We start from the raw sequence: 15,504 nt of genomic DNA on the forward strand, positions 1-15,504 counted from the left end.
AGCATCCCTATGTCACCTGCTGTAGCTTAAGGGTTTGCATACTCAGACCAGAAGGAGCAGCAGGGGCTGGCTGAGTATCAATCTGGTGTCCCCAGTCTGTGGGTAGGGGCTGGGTGAAGAAGCCATAGCTCCTCAGTGGGGTGCCGATGCCGTGGCTTAGGGCTAATTGGTACTCTGCTGTTGTGGACATTAAAGGCATAGCTACGTGTGAGCATCTGTGAACTCCAGGGAACAGACCTCTGCTCCCTTCTATGTTGGCGTAAATCCACTTTAGGAAACATTGTATTGTTTTATCAGTCTTAAATGTTCTTGCCTCAGAAAATTCTAGAAACTTGCTGTTGCACTTCCAAGAAAAGAAGCAACAAAACAGCCAAGTGTTAGGGTGGCCTCTAACCCCAGCACTAGGGAGGCAGAGGCAGGTGGATTTTCTGTGGATTTGAGGCCTGCCCTTTCTGCAAACAAATCTTGCTAAAGGAACATAGACTGAAGCAGGAAACCGAGGACATTGACGCATCTTTATGAAGGAAACAACTATTGAGTTAAAAGAACAGACCTTTGCCAACCTCCGGAGGCCATGCTTTTGCCCCATCCCTGGTGACACCCTCACACCTTGGCAATGTGGCTTACCCCCCAACCTTTTCTCCACCCTTCCCCTCCATCACTGTAAGGGTTGTGAGGGCTGTGTATGGCAGCACGGAGTGCCGGGGTGAGAGGTACTCTGCACTGCTCAGGTGGCATCCAAGGGTATATTCTCTTGCTGGAACAGCTCAGCAGCTGGAGAGGATGAAGTGGGGCATTTTTCCCTGGTGGATTGGTTCACTCAAGAGTTAAATAGACACATAAATATATGATTTAAGTTGCAAACCAGACATGATGACACATGCCTACAATCCCAGCACTCAGGAGGCTAAGGTGAGTGGCTATCACAAAAGTATATCTAAAAGAAACAACAGGAAACATTTGCCATCCGATGGGACTCTGAACTCCAAATCCCTTTCCAGGGCCTTAGACATTAGGCCACTAGAACTTCTGGGACGCAGTCCTTTATAATTCACCTCTTAAAAGGAAATTACTGACATCACAACTGAAGGTCTTCAGTGCCAATTGTAGACAGTAAGAGTCTACCTGGGTGTTTCAATTTCCTATTAAGGCCAGGGGACAATTTAAGGCTATTCGAAAGGTAAGTTTCAATTGAGAGGAGATCCATCGGGATGAAAATATTTCGACCACGAAGGGACTCGAACCCTCAATCTTCTGATCCGAAGTCAGACGCCTTATCCATTAGGCCACGCGGTCTACCTAACTTAGTAGCTTCACCGGAACGTATTGTTTGATGAAATGCAGGCGCTGCTCCGACAACGGGTAATGTCTGTGGCATCTGTAACTTCCGAGCGGCGGCGTTTAGGAGCTGGCTTGGCAGGGAGCTCATCCAACTTCGGTCAGTTTGAATCCTCTCTGGTCAGCCCCTGAGCCCGCGGGTTGGATCGCGACCCTCTTCCGTCTCGCAGCACTCCTCGATGTCGTCGTCCACGATGTCGCAGCACCACGGTATCATCGTCCGGCTTTTCTCCGGATCGGCGAGATATTCGTGACAAGTCCCCAGGCCAGAGCGGAGGCGCTCAGTCACTGTTCCGGGATAGTGTTGGTCACGTCAGCGCGTCGCGCTATCACGGACCACGTGAACATGACTTTTTATCGCGCCCCAGTGGCCTAATGGATAAGGCACTGGCCTCCTAAGCCAGGGATTGTGGGTTCGAGTCCCACCTGGGGTGGTGCTCCCTTAATTTTGGAGACAGAATCATGCGTGTACTTCCTCCTGCTGGGTCAGGCTGTTGGTGATCATTTAGCTCGCTCTGTAAGCTGTGCACTCCACAAGGCCCACAAGGCTGCGCTGTGGTTTTGTACCCTAGTTCTTCCAATGCCGCCCCCATGCCGAGCATGCGCGTCTTGAAGGTTAGTATGGCCTCCATTCGTCTTAGGTGAGATCAAAAACAAAACAGACCTTTTTACCCCAGGTGGGACTCGAACCCACAATCCCTGGCTTAGGAGGCCAGTGCCTTATCCATTAGGCCACTGGGGCCCACAGCACGTGGCTCTCGCCTTTTCCATTCTAATGGGTTCACGACTATACCTCTGCCTGCTCCGACTTAAAGGTGTATTTTTGTTGTTGACCCGAGGAGAAGCTGGGACCTGTACTAAAACGCCCAGGCTATCTAGTGTACAGCGGGAACAGGGTAGATAGAGCCTAGGGGTTGCCTTGAGGTCGCCTGCTCATCTGGACGTGGATTGCGTGAAAGTTTTGGGGCGTCAATTTTCTACCCCTCCCCCTCCCCCCCAGCGCTATTTTGTCCCTTTGTACATCTTTAAAGAACTGAGAGTGAAACAAGAAAGGACGACAAATATCAGTCATAATATTGTCAGTATTGAAACATGAGCACTGAAAATCTTCCCGATCCTTCCAGTAACGATAGATCCATTCAGGCACTACTATATCCTTTGCAAATAAACGTGCAATACATGGATGGGCGGGCGTCAAAGGGGCAGGAAGAGAGGAAAACGACAGACGAGACCGCTAGCTTAGCATTGTAAAGTTAAAACGCACTTAAAAAAAAAAAAAAAACAGAGGGAACGGAAGCGCTGAGCACTCTGGGAGGTATAGCCTAGCAATGGCTTCGTGGTAGGTGTAGAGGTTCTGGGAAAGGGCTGAGGCTTGAAAGAAGGTACCTATGGTTTTTAACTATGTAACTGAGCACAGGAAGCATTTGTTTAATGAATGACTTATCCGTGTGGAATAATTGGTCCCTGTGGTTAATCCTAACAATTCCCTGCTCTGTTTCTCAATGCTGACTTCACTGACCTCTGCAACAGGGGAGTGGGGGAGGGGGAACATGCTTGGAGCTAAAGCGGAAGTTTGAAAGCATTTGGAGCAATGTAGAGATTGGACAATTGTAGGAAGCTGTGAAGGAGGAGCTGCTGGGATCAGCGATGTCCTGGGGAACTGCTAACAAGATTAATAATGAAATTGTTATATAAACTTCCCACCCAAGTCCAGTGACAGCTCATATCACGTTGGAGGTATTAAATTTTAGGCACGGATTCTCTTGCACGCCAGAACCCTGGAGCAGAATATGATGACGACAAACCAAATATATCAAATTTCCATGCAATCCAACACAATGTTTCACCTCCTATAGATGACTGACTCCTGCCTGACACAAATGATGCTCAATTTTCAAGCTAATGTGGAATCCAAATTCTCGTTTGTCTCTGGGAAATTTGACCAGGGCAAAGCTTATTAAGAAAATTTAAGTTAGCTGGGCGGTGGTGCCGCACGCCTTTAATCCCAGCACTTGGGATGCAGAGGTAGGCGGATTTCTGAGTTCGAGACCAGCCTGGTCTACAGAGTGAGTTCCAGGACAGCCAGGGCTACACAGAGAAACCCTGACTGGAAAAAAACAACGACAACAAAAAATTAAGTTATATTTGTGTGTGCACATATATGTTTCACGGAGCTTGTGGAGGTAAGAAACCAACTCCCATGAGTCAGTTCTCTCCTACCACGGAGGTACCAGGGATTGAACTTGTGACAGTCTGGGCAGCAAGGTCCTTTCTCTGGCCTTCACTTTTGGTTTTAAAAATAAATACATTTGGGAGTTGGGGGGCAAGTATAATAAACAACCTTCTGGGGCTGGTGATATGGCTCAGCAGATAAGGGGCTTGTGGCCAGGCCTGATTGCTCCTTGGAACCTACGTGGCGGAGGAAGAGAACTCCCACAAGTTGTTTCTGACCACCAGACATGCATACCTCACCTGATAATAAATATCTAGAGAGTGAAACGGCTGGGCAGGGGAAAATCTTTGCCCTTTAGCCTGAGACTTGAGTTCCATCCCAGGGTGGAAGCAGCGACTCTGCTAGATGCTCCCTAACCTCTGCCTGTGCATGTGACACACCAATATCCACCCAGTGTACACATAAGTAACTAACCCCTAAACTCCTGGCTTGGAGATGCAGTTCGATGGATTCTGAGGCTCCTACGTGCCTACCTGCCCGGTACACCACTCAAGTCTCCTGCAAGATCTATCATTAGGCATTCTGGTTTCCCAGTGACCTCCTGCCACCCAGCGTCCTCCCAGCCCAGTGTTCTCTTTCTGAAGGTCCAGCTCAAATGCCTGCTCACCAATCTCGGCCCTCGTAACTGTGCTCCTTGTGGACCGACCCACAATCCTCTGTTGCTGTATGTGCTCAACTCTAAGGTGGGTTTAGACGGAGAGGTAAGTGTCCTGTGCAAAGCTCTCACTGAAAAAAGGCTCCTGTGCTTACAAGTTTATTGCAGCCAGTAATTCACTAGGTGGATAATGGAAGGAGCTGCCCTGGAAGACCTGCAGCCTTCCCGCCAAAGGAACGTTCTAGCAGGGCTCCAATTAATCAAAAAAAGTCTCCCGTGGTGTGTCAGCTCCCTGCTGAGCTGCACTGACACTATGGTCTTTGCCAGCAGGGTGGGGTGACTTCAGTCCATAGTCATCCTCCTGCTTGTCTTTATGGCAGAGTTTAGTCTTTTCTGTCGTAGCCTTTCCCGATTCATCTTTTCAACCCTGAAAACAAAGGACAGCAAATGAGGCCCAGATGTGCAATCAGTGCTTTTCAAAGCTGGAAGCTGAGGGGAGCAGAGCAGTCCAGTCAGCAGGAGCCAGAGGTGTACCTGGGCCTGCACCCTGCTCCGCTTAGCAGCTTCCCCACTGCCCCTGCTGGAAGCTTCTGGACTCCCAGCCCTCTCACCTGCCCAGCCCTGGTCCCTACGAACCTGCTGCTGCCAGGGTGTTTCTGTACCTGAGTCTCTGAAGCCGGGCATCTTCTTTGGATGGCTCCTTGGGCACCTGGCTGGCCATGGCAATCATGTCTCGAATTTTCTGTAGGCATTCTGCCAGATTACGGAACTGATATCGGCTGCTCTCAGAGGTAAGTACCAGCTCTCCTGCCTTGTTGATCTTATTTTTATGCTGCCAAGAAGGGAAATGAGGAACACCCGAAAGGCCCACAAGCCTATGCCTCCCCCAGGGATCCACAGGGACAGAAAGGGGTAGGTACCGTGAGGGCAATCTTCTGGCGCACAGGCTCTGCAATCCAGTCTGCACTGGCCAAGTGAAACCTTACTTCAGCCTTGGAATTCACTGTGGATGGGGAGGGAAGAGCATTGATCCTGAGACTCTTAGGATGCCACAGTGCCCAGGCCTCAGCAATAGTCCTGAAGCCACGGACAGCCAACCATCTAACCAGGAACATTCTAGCCTATGTCAAAACTGGCCATGGAACAAGCCTGCAAGGCTAATGAGGCTCTTCAGTATAAATTTCTAGTTTGCAAATACTTCTAGTACTTGAGTTTCCTGGGCTCTTCCTCACATTTTACTGGACTCTGAAAAGAGCAGGGGATGGGTTTCTCAGGAGCCAAAGGAACCTGTTCCCCATGGACCAAGCAGGCTGTCCTCCCATGCTGTGAATTCTCTTTGTTCACCCTCAAAAGCCAGTCCTAGTCTTAGCAATCCGCAGCTGAGAAGCAGACAATCGCACATTCAGAAGAATAGAAAGGATTATTCTAAGCTGGAGGTGTATGGGCTGAGCAGAAAAACCCCTTTATTCCACAGGAATGTGGACACAGAGTTGCTGAGTTCCCTTAAAGTGACAAGGTGCCAGTACCTTTGTTAACGTTCTGCCCCCCAGGACCGCTGCTCCGGCAGTAAGATATGCTTAACCGATCTGTGAAATGAAAGAATACACACAAGAGGATTCCCCCATAGCCGAACGTGTAGACTGCTAAGGGCTAAGTTAGTCAACGTGACTGTTCACACACACACACACACACACACACACACACACACACACACACACACAGGAGCTACAGATCAGTAAAACTAGACAGTATTCACAGATGTCAAAGCTAAAATCAGGACGACTGACTGTCCCAAGGCCTCCCAGAGTGGGAGAAGCACAATTATGGCCCAAGTCTAGCATATTCTAACAGATTCTCTTGCTCTGAAGAGGCTCAGGCTTGGGGACAGACTTAGTTTCACACAGTTCACCGCATGGTGGCTATGGAATCAGAAGTGCTAGAAGCTGGAGGATAAGCAGAGGTGGAGGAAGTGTTCCTAGAGCTGCCGCTTGGAGCTGAGGGAGCGGAACTGTGGAGGCTGACTTAGATGACACAGTAAGTCAGGGCTAGCGCGTATTGTTTCTGGCTGTGTGTTCTCAGGGCCTAGCTCATAGTCTGGGTTGAAATTATTTGTTGAATTGGACCTTCACCCTGAAGGTAGGCAGTGTGGCCACTAACTATAAATCTACAGCTTGTTTCTTGTTTGTTTGTTTTGTATAAGAGTAAACCGTCCTCAGACACACCAGAAGAGGGTGTCAGATCCCACCACAGATGGTTGTGAGCCCTGAGTTGCTGGGAATTAAAATCAAGACCTCTGGAAGAACAGCCAATGCTCTTAACCGCTGAGCCATCTTTCCTGCTCTCTTGTTTGTTTTTTTTTGTTGTTGTTGTTTTGTTTTGTTTTTCGAGACAGGGTTTCTCTTAATAGCCCGGGCTGTCCTGGAACTCACTGTGTAGACCAGGCTGGCCTCAAACTCAGAAATACACCTGCCTCTGCCTCCCAGGTGCTGGGATTAAAGGCGTGCGCCACCACTGCCCGGCTTGTTTGGGTTTTTGAGATAGGATTTTTCTATGTAGCCCTGCCTGTCCTGGAGCTCACTTTGTAGACCCAGGCCAGGATTTTTCTACGTAGCCCTGCCTGTCCAGGAGCTCACTTTGTAGACCAGGCTGGCCTTGAATTCAGAGATCCACCTGCCACAGGCACCCCAGACAGCTGCAGGCTACAAATCTGCCTCTATGCAACAGCACCTTGGCTCTGTGGCCACTGGGTATCCTATGTGTTGGAAGTCTCTGTTTCGGTGTCACCATAAACAAGGACCATGGAGAGATACATCTTTGCCTATCCTGGGCTATATAGTGAATTCCAAGATAGCCTGAGTAACATAGTGAGACCATGTCTCACAAAGACCCCAGGCTGTTGGAGTTCAATGCTTTCTAGACCACACCTGTGAAGCCCTGTCCCTGTTCGGCAAGTACAGAACTTGTAGTCTGTTTGTCCTAAGACAGGGTCTCATAGAGCTCAAGCTGTTCTTGAACTTGCTATCGAGCCAAGGCTGGTCTTGAACTCCTGATCCTCCTGCCTTCATTTTTAAAGTGATGGAATTAGAGACACATACCACCACACCAAGCTTTGACAGAGAATTCTAAACTTATTCAATGGGGGAGCCTCTAACGCCTGTCACCTGGTTGCCCAGTTTCCTTTTCTTTCTTTTTTTCTTTTTAGATAGGATTTCAAAACAAACTTCAGATGGCATGGAACTCACCATAAAGCATGGCTTCAAACTTACAGCTATCCTGCTGCCTCATCTCCTGAGTGTGTGGGGTTTCAGCTTTGCTGACCACATGCAGCTAGTCTTTCTTTTGTTCTCTGAAGACCTCTGTCCAACAATGTTTTGTTGTTTTTAGATCTTAATGTTCAACCATGTCCAGCCCTATAGACAGGTTTTATATGCCTTTCTGGAAACATATCTAGATAGCAACAGGACTATGGAATAGAGAGATACAGACTCAATAGTCTGAGGAGCACACAGGGTGGCTGGTCCACACTCTTGAACCTTCCTTCTTCCCACATCATTCAAGCATTACATCATGAAGACAGTTCCACATCATATGTGTGGTAAGCAGTGTGGTCCACGTCTGTGGCCACACCACTGTTTATTCGCTATCTAAGCTATGCAGCAGAGTGTCCTTCTACACCCACAGCTTGTCTCTCTGTCTTTCAAGGGTCTGGAGAGATCTGGAAGGAACACGTAAGAAATTTGGTGAATGGCTCTGTGTGTGAGTGTGTGTGTGAGTGTGAGTGTGTGTGTGTGTTGCTTGGGGCTAACCCCAGGGTCTCTCTCATGCTAGGCAAGTACTACCACTGAGTTAGATACCTAGCCTAAAATGTCTGATTTTCAATAAAATTACTTACCTAGAGGGATGTCACTGCTGGCTTGTTTTGCATCCTCCTGTAATATGATATACATACTGTCAAGGAATGAAGTCACTTGGATAATAATATAAAGCTACAAGTCAAATGTTACAGATTTGGGGCTGAAGAGATGGCTCAGTGGGTAAAAGCACTTCCTCAAAGTCAGGCCTGACAGTTCACCTGTGGGTTCCCTGGGATCCTCGTGGTAGAAACGAAGAAGCAACTCCTGTGAGTTATCCTCTGACTCACACACTTACACACACACACACACACACACACACTCAACCATTCATACACTCACATACACTTATATACACACGCACATGCACACACATGCATACTAAATTCAATAAACACTTTTAAGAAGCTATGCATTACTGTTTTCAGGACTCCAAATCTTGCTGTCAAACCCATCCCGACTCAGGCGCTACCTCTGAAGGACTCCTCTCAGAAGATGGAGCTCATGCCTCCAGCTGTCCCTGCTCTGCCTTAAGCTATTGCTGGGTGCTCTCAGTGGCCAGACTCATGGGGAAAGGGATGGATGAGACAGGACAAAGAACACATACACGAGGGACGCTAAACACCAATACTCTCTGCCACCCTGGTACAACAATCCTAGTGGGCCGCCCTGTTCCTTCTGGTGCCCATGGGAAGCTGGCAGCAGTGGCAGTCTGCCTTGAACAGGTCCTGGTTCACCCGCCTGGAGGGCTGGTGTCAGGCCGCCTCCTCATTCAGCAACAACACCCTCCAACCTTAAATCCTCAGGACCACAAAGTCCAATACCTCCAGCCCCAGGCGCTCCTCCAGCCTCCAAGCCAAAGTGTGTCCATCTACACCTCTCCATGCCTTCATCGTTTGGTCTCTAGAACAGGGGTAGGGGTGGAAACCTCGTTCTGCTCATGCTGGTCTCTCTGAAGACTTCACTTTGCTAAGTCACCCACCCTCCTCAGGTTCCCTCTTGCCTCTTCATGCCTCTTCTGAATATTCCTTGACTAGCACTTTGGTGATGGTTGAAACTCTCATGTGCCACTGAAGTCTTTCTTCTCTTCCCGCCCCCAAATATTTCATCCTTCTAAGCTGATGGAAATGCCGTCTATATTGGTGACTCCCTACTTTTGGGCTCCAGTAAACCTCTTTGCTCAACTCCAGTCCCACAGACCCTGCTTGTTCTCACTTTATTTCCAGTCTAGTAGCAAATCCTATAGACTTTCTTCAAAAGATGCCTAGGATCTAATCATCCTCAAGACTCCTACTGCTTCCAGCCTCCTCATGCTGTCTTCCCGATATTACCGCAATCTCCTAACTCACCTTCTAGCCATTGCCATTCTCCAGGCTGCTGTCTGTAACACTGTGTAATCATCAATCTCGTAAAACTAAGTTGTATCGATCCATTCCTGGCTCCACCCACTTCTCTCCTCTTTTGTTTCCCTTCAGCAGACTGCCCTACTCAGCCACCCTTGTCCAGTATGCTACTGCTCTGAAGTGGTTGTACCTGCTCTGCTTGGGATATTCATCTCCCCAGTATTCTCACATCTTTCTTGTTCCAGGTCTTCGTATGTGACAAGGTCTCATACAAAGGCTGGCCCTGAACCTATTTTCCTGCCTCTACCTCAGGTGCTGGGGTTACAAATGCAGGCCACTGTACCCTACTTCTTCGAGGCTTTCCAAGATCACTCTACTTAAAACTTTAACTCTAAGTCGGGTTTGTTGGTCTATGCCTGCAATCTCAGTACTTGAGAGGCAGGAGGATCACTGCAAATTAGAGATCAGCCTGGGCTATAAAACAGCCTTCCTCGCAATAGGCCAGTATAGTGACACATGCCAGTAACCTTTACACTTGGGAGATGAAGGTGGAAGGATCAGGAATTCATAGCCACCCACAGCTATGTAGCAAGTTCGAGGCTAGCCTAGGTTACATGAGATCTTTTGTCAAAACAAAACAACAAACCTACAACTGTATCTCTAGCTTCACCTCTTCCTTCTGAGTCTTATTATCTCTAAAGCATCACGTTCAGTGTTACTTGGGTTTATTCATTTATTTTTGTCTGTCCCCCTGCAGTATATGAGCTCCACAGCCTCAGGAATTCTGTTTTACTACTCCCTGATCCAAATTAGCACTGTGCCAGCAACATGCTCTCAAGAAAAGTCTGAATGAGGTGCGAATGGATGAATGAAAATACTTGATGCTCTTTCAATCTTATAGGTGCTGCTCAATAGATCCCTCTTTCCTGCTCAGGCCCCATGCAGTGCGACTACATGAAGCAGGCTAAACATGGATCCTTAAGGACCACACAAGCCTTGTCTCAGGCTTCCTAACGTTACTAGAGGCAAAAGACTGGGTAACGTTCCAACTTGCGGACCTCAGCTTTTACCGTCCACTTTTAAGGTCCATCCCATAGAATGCACATCGTCCCATAGAATGTGAGCCTGAGGACCGGGAAGCAAACGTGGTTAACGCTAGTGATCTTGAAAGACGCGTATATGGCGGGCTCCTCTCCCAGGGCCTGCACGACCCGAGCCACGAGGGTTGCTATCACACCCTACAGTCCCAGCACCCCGGTTGCTAGAACGACCAGTTCCTCCCGGGGCAACCAAAACCTTCGACCCCACCTGGCTTCCTCGCGTCACCTAGCAGCGAGAGGAACCGCCCTTTCCATCCCGCCTATCTGGGCTCACCGGGACCTTCCAGGCGGTATCCACGCCCTTGGACTCGGGGTACAGCTTGTCCAGGCTGTAGATGCTCTGGAAGTTGGTGCTGTCTACCTGTCTGTGCAGAGCCCGGCGAGCACAGCGCGCGGGCGGCGGGAGCAACAAGGTTCCAGTTCGGCTCAGGCCCCAGCGTAGGCCCCAGGCGGCCGCCATATTCATCTCCCAAGACCGCTTCCGGTGCGCAATCTCCTCGCGGTCCGCCAGCCTTTGGTGAGCTCGCGACTTGAGTTCCGCCGGGTTTCTCTCGCTCCGGGATGGCCCCCTTGGCCGTGGCCGTGACGGTTGTTGTTGGTGGAGGCACCCAGCTGACATCACGTAGAGGTTGGCCAGCAGATAGAGACCACCTAAGGGAGATTCTTCTTTTTCTTTTTTCTTTTTTTTGGTTTTTCGAGACAGGGTTTCTCTGTGTAGTTCTGGGTGTCCTGGAACTCGAAATCCGCCTGCCTCTGTCTCCCAAGTGCTGGGATTAAAGGCGTGCGCCACCACCGCCCGGCTGAGATTCTTCTTTAAAAGATTCCTGTATGGGTCTAGCTGAGTGATGTTCACCAGCAGTCCCAGCACTGTACTCAAGGCTAAGGCAGGTGTGAGCCTAACCCAGTTACATAGTGAGCCCCTGTCATAAAAATAATAAATACATGGCCGGGCATAATCCCAGCACTTGGGAGGCAGAGGCAGGCGGATGGAGGCCGGCCTGGTCTTCAAAGCGAGTCCAGGTCAGCTATTATTATACAGAGAAACCTTGTCTTGGAAAACCATTTTTAAAATGTGTATGTATTTATATGCGTGTGTATGTACACACACACACACACACAAATAACAATAAGTATATAGATGCATAAATATATAAACAAACAAATACTGGATCCTGCATCCCAGAAACACCCTTTTCTCTTTTTGAGTCTGTTTTCACCTGGACCTTTCAACAACCTAACTAGACACAGCAAGACGATCCTGCCTACTTGGCTTGGATTTTCCCTGCCTTCTTCTATCCCTTTCTCAGCCACATCCTTAGCTTGCTTTAGATAGATGGGTGGATAGACAGACAGACAGACAGATAGACAATCAACCAATCTTTGTATGGTTTTGAGTTTAATGGTTGGTTTTGTGGTATTTATTTAGGCAGGTCTCAATTAGGTACCCCTAGCTGGCCTGGAACTCACTATGCACAGCAGGTTGCCTGCATTGGTATTAAAACCTTACTCAACCAGGTCTGTCTTTTGTTTGTGTTTTGAGACAGAGTTTCCTATTTAGCTCAGGCTAGCCTTGAACTTCTGACCCTCCTGCCTCCACCTCACAGGGCTTCAGAATAGTACCATGACGCAAGGCCCAGTCTAATGTTCTAACATATCGCCTGTCTTCCAGCTAGAATGTAAGGTCTCTGTTGTATCCCAAACATGCAGAGTGTGTCACGTCACAGACATACCACACATGTGGATCAAGGAAACTCCATGGTGGTTCACCTTTTTATTGTTCTTTGGATTGTTTTTTTCGTGACAGGGTATCTCTGTGTAGTCTTGACTGTCCTGGAACTCAGAAGATTGCAGGTTAAGCAGAACTGTTTCAGAGTGGTGTTAAGGCAAGAAATCCAGAATTGCTGACATTCTAATGCTAAGACTCCAAGAAAGACAAGCGATGTTCAGAGGTGACTAATCCTTGCCTAAGTTCCTTAGCTGAGGTTGTGTGTAGATGAAAACAGATGTCAATAAATGTTAATAATTGTTAGTAATGCTTGTGGTTGTGATTAACTCGTAATGAAGAGCTTGATTTATTTATTTATTTTGAGAAAGTATCATCACCTAGGAAAAAAATACACCCCTGGGACAATTTAAGTATTCCCCAGGGACACTGGCTTATTGAAACAGGAGACTGTCACTGAAGCAAGCCTTTACGGTCTCTGCATTATTGGAGAGATAAACCTGCCCCCAGGCGTTCTATGAACTCAGCTGACATCTTCCTTTAGGGCTCTGGTTGGAAGGAGTCTCCTGGGTCCTTCCCTGACTGACTTAGTCCCAGAACCTCAGAGGGAGCAGAGACGTTTCCATAGTGACTGGAATGTGCTGCTCAGGAGAGCAAGCCCAGGCATCCACTCTGGTTGTGGATTATGAATAATAAAATCAGAGTGGTCCCATGGCAGCTTTGCTCCGAGGTGGACTCCAACCTGTGCCCGACCCAGTCATAAGAAAAGGAAGCTGCACATTTTCATGGCTCCAAATAAACACAGCCTGTTCAGGCCATCTGGTGGCCTGGATTCTGCAAGAGGTGGGAGTAGGGGGTGTGGGGGAGGGAAAGAGACAAGTTGCCCTGGGGCGGGGAGGAGAGCAGCTGGCCTGCTCTTCTCACTGGCTGCTGCCAAGAACCATTCAGTACTGGGGAAAGGAGGATGCTGGGAAGAAAAACAGGATAGGTGAGCACTAAGTGGGGTGTGGTAGAGCATGCTTGTAATGGGAGGCTGAGGCAGGAGGACCACCATGAGTTTGAGGCCAGCTTGCATTACACAGTGAGTTTCATGCCAGCCTAGGTTACTTAAGACCTCATGTTAAACAATAACAATGAAAAGGTTGGCACTGAAGGTTGAGAACAGCACCCTTTCTTCCTCTCATTGGTCCACCAAAGGTTGGATGGCCCGAGATGATGTTTCAGGAAGGGGCTATTCACTCAAAATAGGAAAAAAGAAAGGATTAAGAATCAAAGGCCAGTCCTGCAGGCAGAGGGAGTTGTAGACCCAGCCCTGTTCTATAGCTTGTGAGTTGGCATATGACTGCCATCTGAAGGGACCCACAGGATTTTCTTTGTGTGTGCCCTAAGTCAGATGACCTGTTAAAACTCCACGTTGTAGGCATAAGGGACGTTCAGTGAGGTGTAGGGGTATCAGGCCTCAGTTGAAAGACTTCTAATACCGTGTGTGTGTGTGTGTGTGTGTGTGTGTGTGTGTGTGTGATGCTGGGCATGGACCACGAGGGCTTGCACATGCTAGAGAAATACTCTGCCATCAGCTACAGTCCCCAGCCTGAGATGGAATACTTCTGGGTGACCTTGAATGACTCATCTGACCGCCAAGCTTCAGAATGCTGTTCAGTTAATGAGAGCTTTTGTATTTGTCTCATGAAGTCCTGGGGGATTAAACAGACTGGGACCACTTGCCACAGAGCCAGCAAGTCAACACACACAAAAGCCAGCCACGACTCAGAGACACTGCACACAGGCCCCTGGAAGAAGATCTGATAGCTTTTCTCTGCAGCCCTAGGGTAGGAAATCCATTCTGACAAGCTCTCTAGAGCCTTTTTCTTCTCTGGAGGGATGAGCAGCACAGCACATGCTCTGTGGCTTCAATGAATGAGCAAAGCTTCCTTGGAAAGTGCTTCCTTCTCTACCTCCAGTTTCCTGCCTAGTCTCCTAGAAACAGCCTCTGTGTGTGTGCGTGAGTGTGTGTCTGTGTGTGTGTTTGTGTGTACGTGTGTGTCTGTATGTATGTCTGTGTGTTTGTGTGTGTGTGTTTGTGTGTACATGTGTGTCTGTATGTATGTCTCTGTGTGTGTGTTTCTGTGTGTGTGTTTTTTTGTGTGTGTGTATGTATGTATGTCTGTGTGTTTGTGTGTGTTTCTGTGTGTGTGTTTTTGTGTGTGTGTGTCTGTATGTATGTTTGTGTGTCTCTGTGTGTGTTTCTATGTGTATGTGTCTGTATGTGTGTATGTGTGTTTCTGTGTGTGTATGTGTGTATCTGTATGTATGTCTGTGTGTGTGTTTCTGTGTGTGTGTTTCTGTATGTGTCTGTATGTCTGTATGTGTGTGTGTCTGTGTGTGTGTCTGTATGTCTGTATGTGTGTCTGTGTGTGTGTTTCTGTGTGTGTGTATCTGTATGTATGTCTGTGTGTCTGTGTGTTTCTGTTTGTGTGTGTTTCTGTGTGTATGTGTGTGTCTGTATATGTATATATGTGTTTCTGTGTGTATGTGTGTTTGTGACTGTGTGTGTGTCTATGTGTTGTGTGTCTGTGTGTTGTCCTCTGACCTTCTCACGCATGTGTCACATGGAACCATGCAGGCTGTTAGTTGGTGTAATCACCCATTTGGGGCCCAGCTCTGTGTTCTGCACATTGCACCCTCTTCCCTTCCAGAGTTCCATGGAGGCTAAGTGGAGTCTTGATGACAGGCCTCCCAGATGACAAGTTCACAGTGGTGTGTATCGTCCACTCCACACCGTTGGGAGGAAACAGGTCCCTGGGAATGGATGGCAGTTGTGAGCATACTGTGCATGGAATGTAAGTTTTGAGAATATCAGGAGGTAAACGACCCCCTCATTCTTCCTATAAGTGTCTTATGGTCTCAGTGGGCCGCTTCCCAGGGGCTGGTCTGATTTCTCTTTCTTTGTGGCCCCCAGTCTCTTTCCCTCTGCTTATCACTTACTCAACCTTGATGTTGCAACCCAGGAAAACCTTTAAGAAGCCCAGGGTCTGAAAGATGGCTGAGCAAGTAGAGGCACTCACTGCCAAGCCCGATAACCTGTTTGATCCTTGGAACCCACAAGGTGGAAAGACAGAGTCAACTCCTGAAGGCTATCCTATGGCCTCTATATCTAAGCCATGGTATCGGGAAACCCCTTCACATTAATAAATAAAAATAAAAAATGGTGGCTGGGGCTGGATAGATGGCTTAGCAATTAAGAGCATTGGATGCATTTGTAGGAGAGCAGGGTTCAATTCCCAGAATCCCACTAGGGGCTTAAAACTGTAACTCTAGTCC

At 48.3% G+C, this 15,504-nt stretch overlaps 1 protein-coding gene and 3 non-coding genes across 7 annotated transcripts; 1 reads left to right on the forward strand and 3 right to left on the reverse strand.

The window, feature by feature from the left end:
• Positions 1 to 1,223: 1,223 nt before the first annotated feature.
• Trnar-ucg lies at positions 1,224 to 1,296 on the reverse strand. The gene has a single exon. It is a non-coding gene; the product is annotated as a tRNA-Arg (tRNA).
• Positions 1,297 to 1,699: 403 nt separating this feature from the next.
• Positions 1,700 to 1,772, forward strand: Trnar-ccu. Its single transcript has one exon. It is a non-coding gene; the product is annotated as a tRNA-Arg (tRNA).
• Positions 1,773 to 2,007: 235 nt separating this feature from the next.
• On the reverse strand, positions 2,008 to 2,080 carry Trnar-ccu. The gene has a single exon. It is a non-coding gene; the product is annotated as a tRNA-Arg (tRNA).
• Positions 2,081 to 4,309: 2,229 nt separating this feature from the next.
• On the reverse strand, positions 4,310 to 10,937 carry Mrpl58 (mitochondrial ribosomal protein L58). 4 transcript variants are annotated; one of them, XM_028752951.1, is made up of 6 exons: positions 10,822 to 10,937; positions 8,059 to 8,095; positions 5,693 to 5,752; positions 5,087 to 5,169; positions 4,829 to 4,998; positions 4,310 to 4,593 (listed from the first exon to the last, which is right to left on the reverse strand). In XM_028752951.1, the coding sequence occupies exons 1-6, from the start codon at positions 10,924 to 10,926 to the stop codon at positions 4,509 to 4,511; spliced, it is 540 nt and encodes a 179-aa protein (XP_028608784.1). In that variant the 5' UTR covers positions 10,927 to 10,937; the 3' UTR covers positions 4,310 to 4,508. The 4 variants fall into 4 exon arrangements, with proteins under 4 accessions (XP_028608784.1, XP_028608786.1, XP_028608783.1 ...); XM_028752953.1 differs by having other exon boundaries at positions 4,310 to 4,589; positions 4,830 to 4,998; positions 10,735 to 10,929; XM_028752950.1 differs by having other exon boundaries at positions 10,735 to 10,929.
• Between the last annotated feature and the right edge of the window lie 4,567 nt (positions 10,938 to 15,504).

Source organism: Grammomys surdaster, unplaced genomic scaffold, assembly GCF_004785775.1.
Source record: "Grammomys surdaster isolate TR1022 unplaced genomic scaffold, NIH_TR_1.0 125940, whole genome shotgun sequence".
In the NCBI taxonomy this organism is placed as follows: Eukaryota; Metazoa; Chordata; class Mammalia; order Rodentia; family Muridae; genus Grammomys; species Grammomys surdaster.

Coding starts and splice junctions, on each gene's coding strand:
- Mrpl58 (XM_028752953.1), bottom strand. CDS start 10,926: ATGAATATGGCGGCCGCCTGGGGCCTACGCTGGGGCCTGAGCCGAACT. Junction 5,753..8,058: donor CAGCAGTGACATCCCTCTAG/GTAAGTAATTTT, acceptor TTCATTTCACAG/ATCGGTTAAGCATATCTTAC. Junction 4,590..4,829: donor TGCCCGGCTTCAGAGACTCA/GGTACAGAAACA, acceptor GTTTTCAGGGTT/GAAAAGATGAATCGGGAAAG.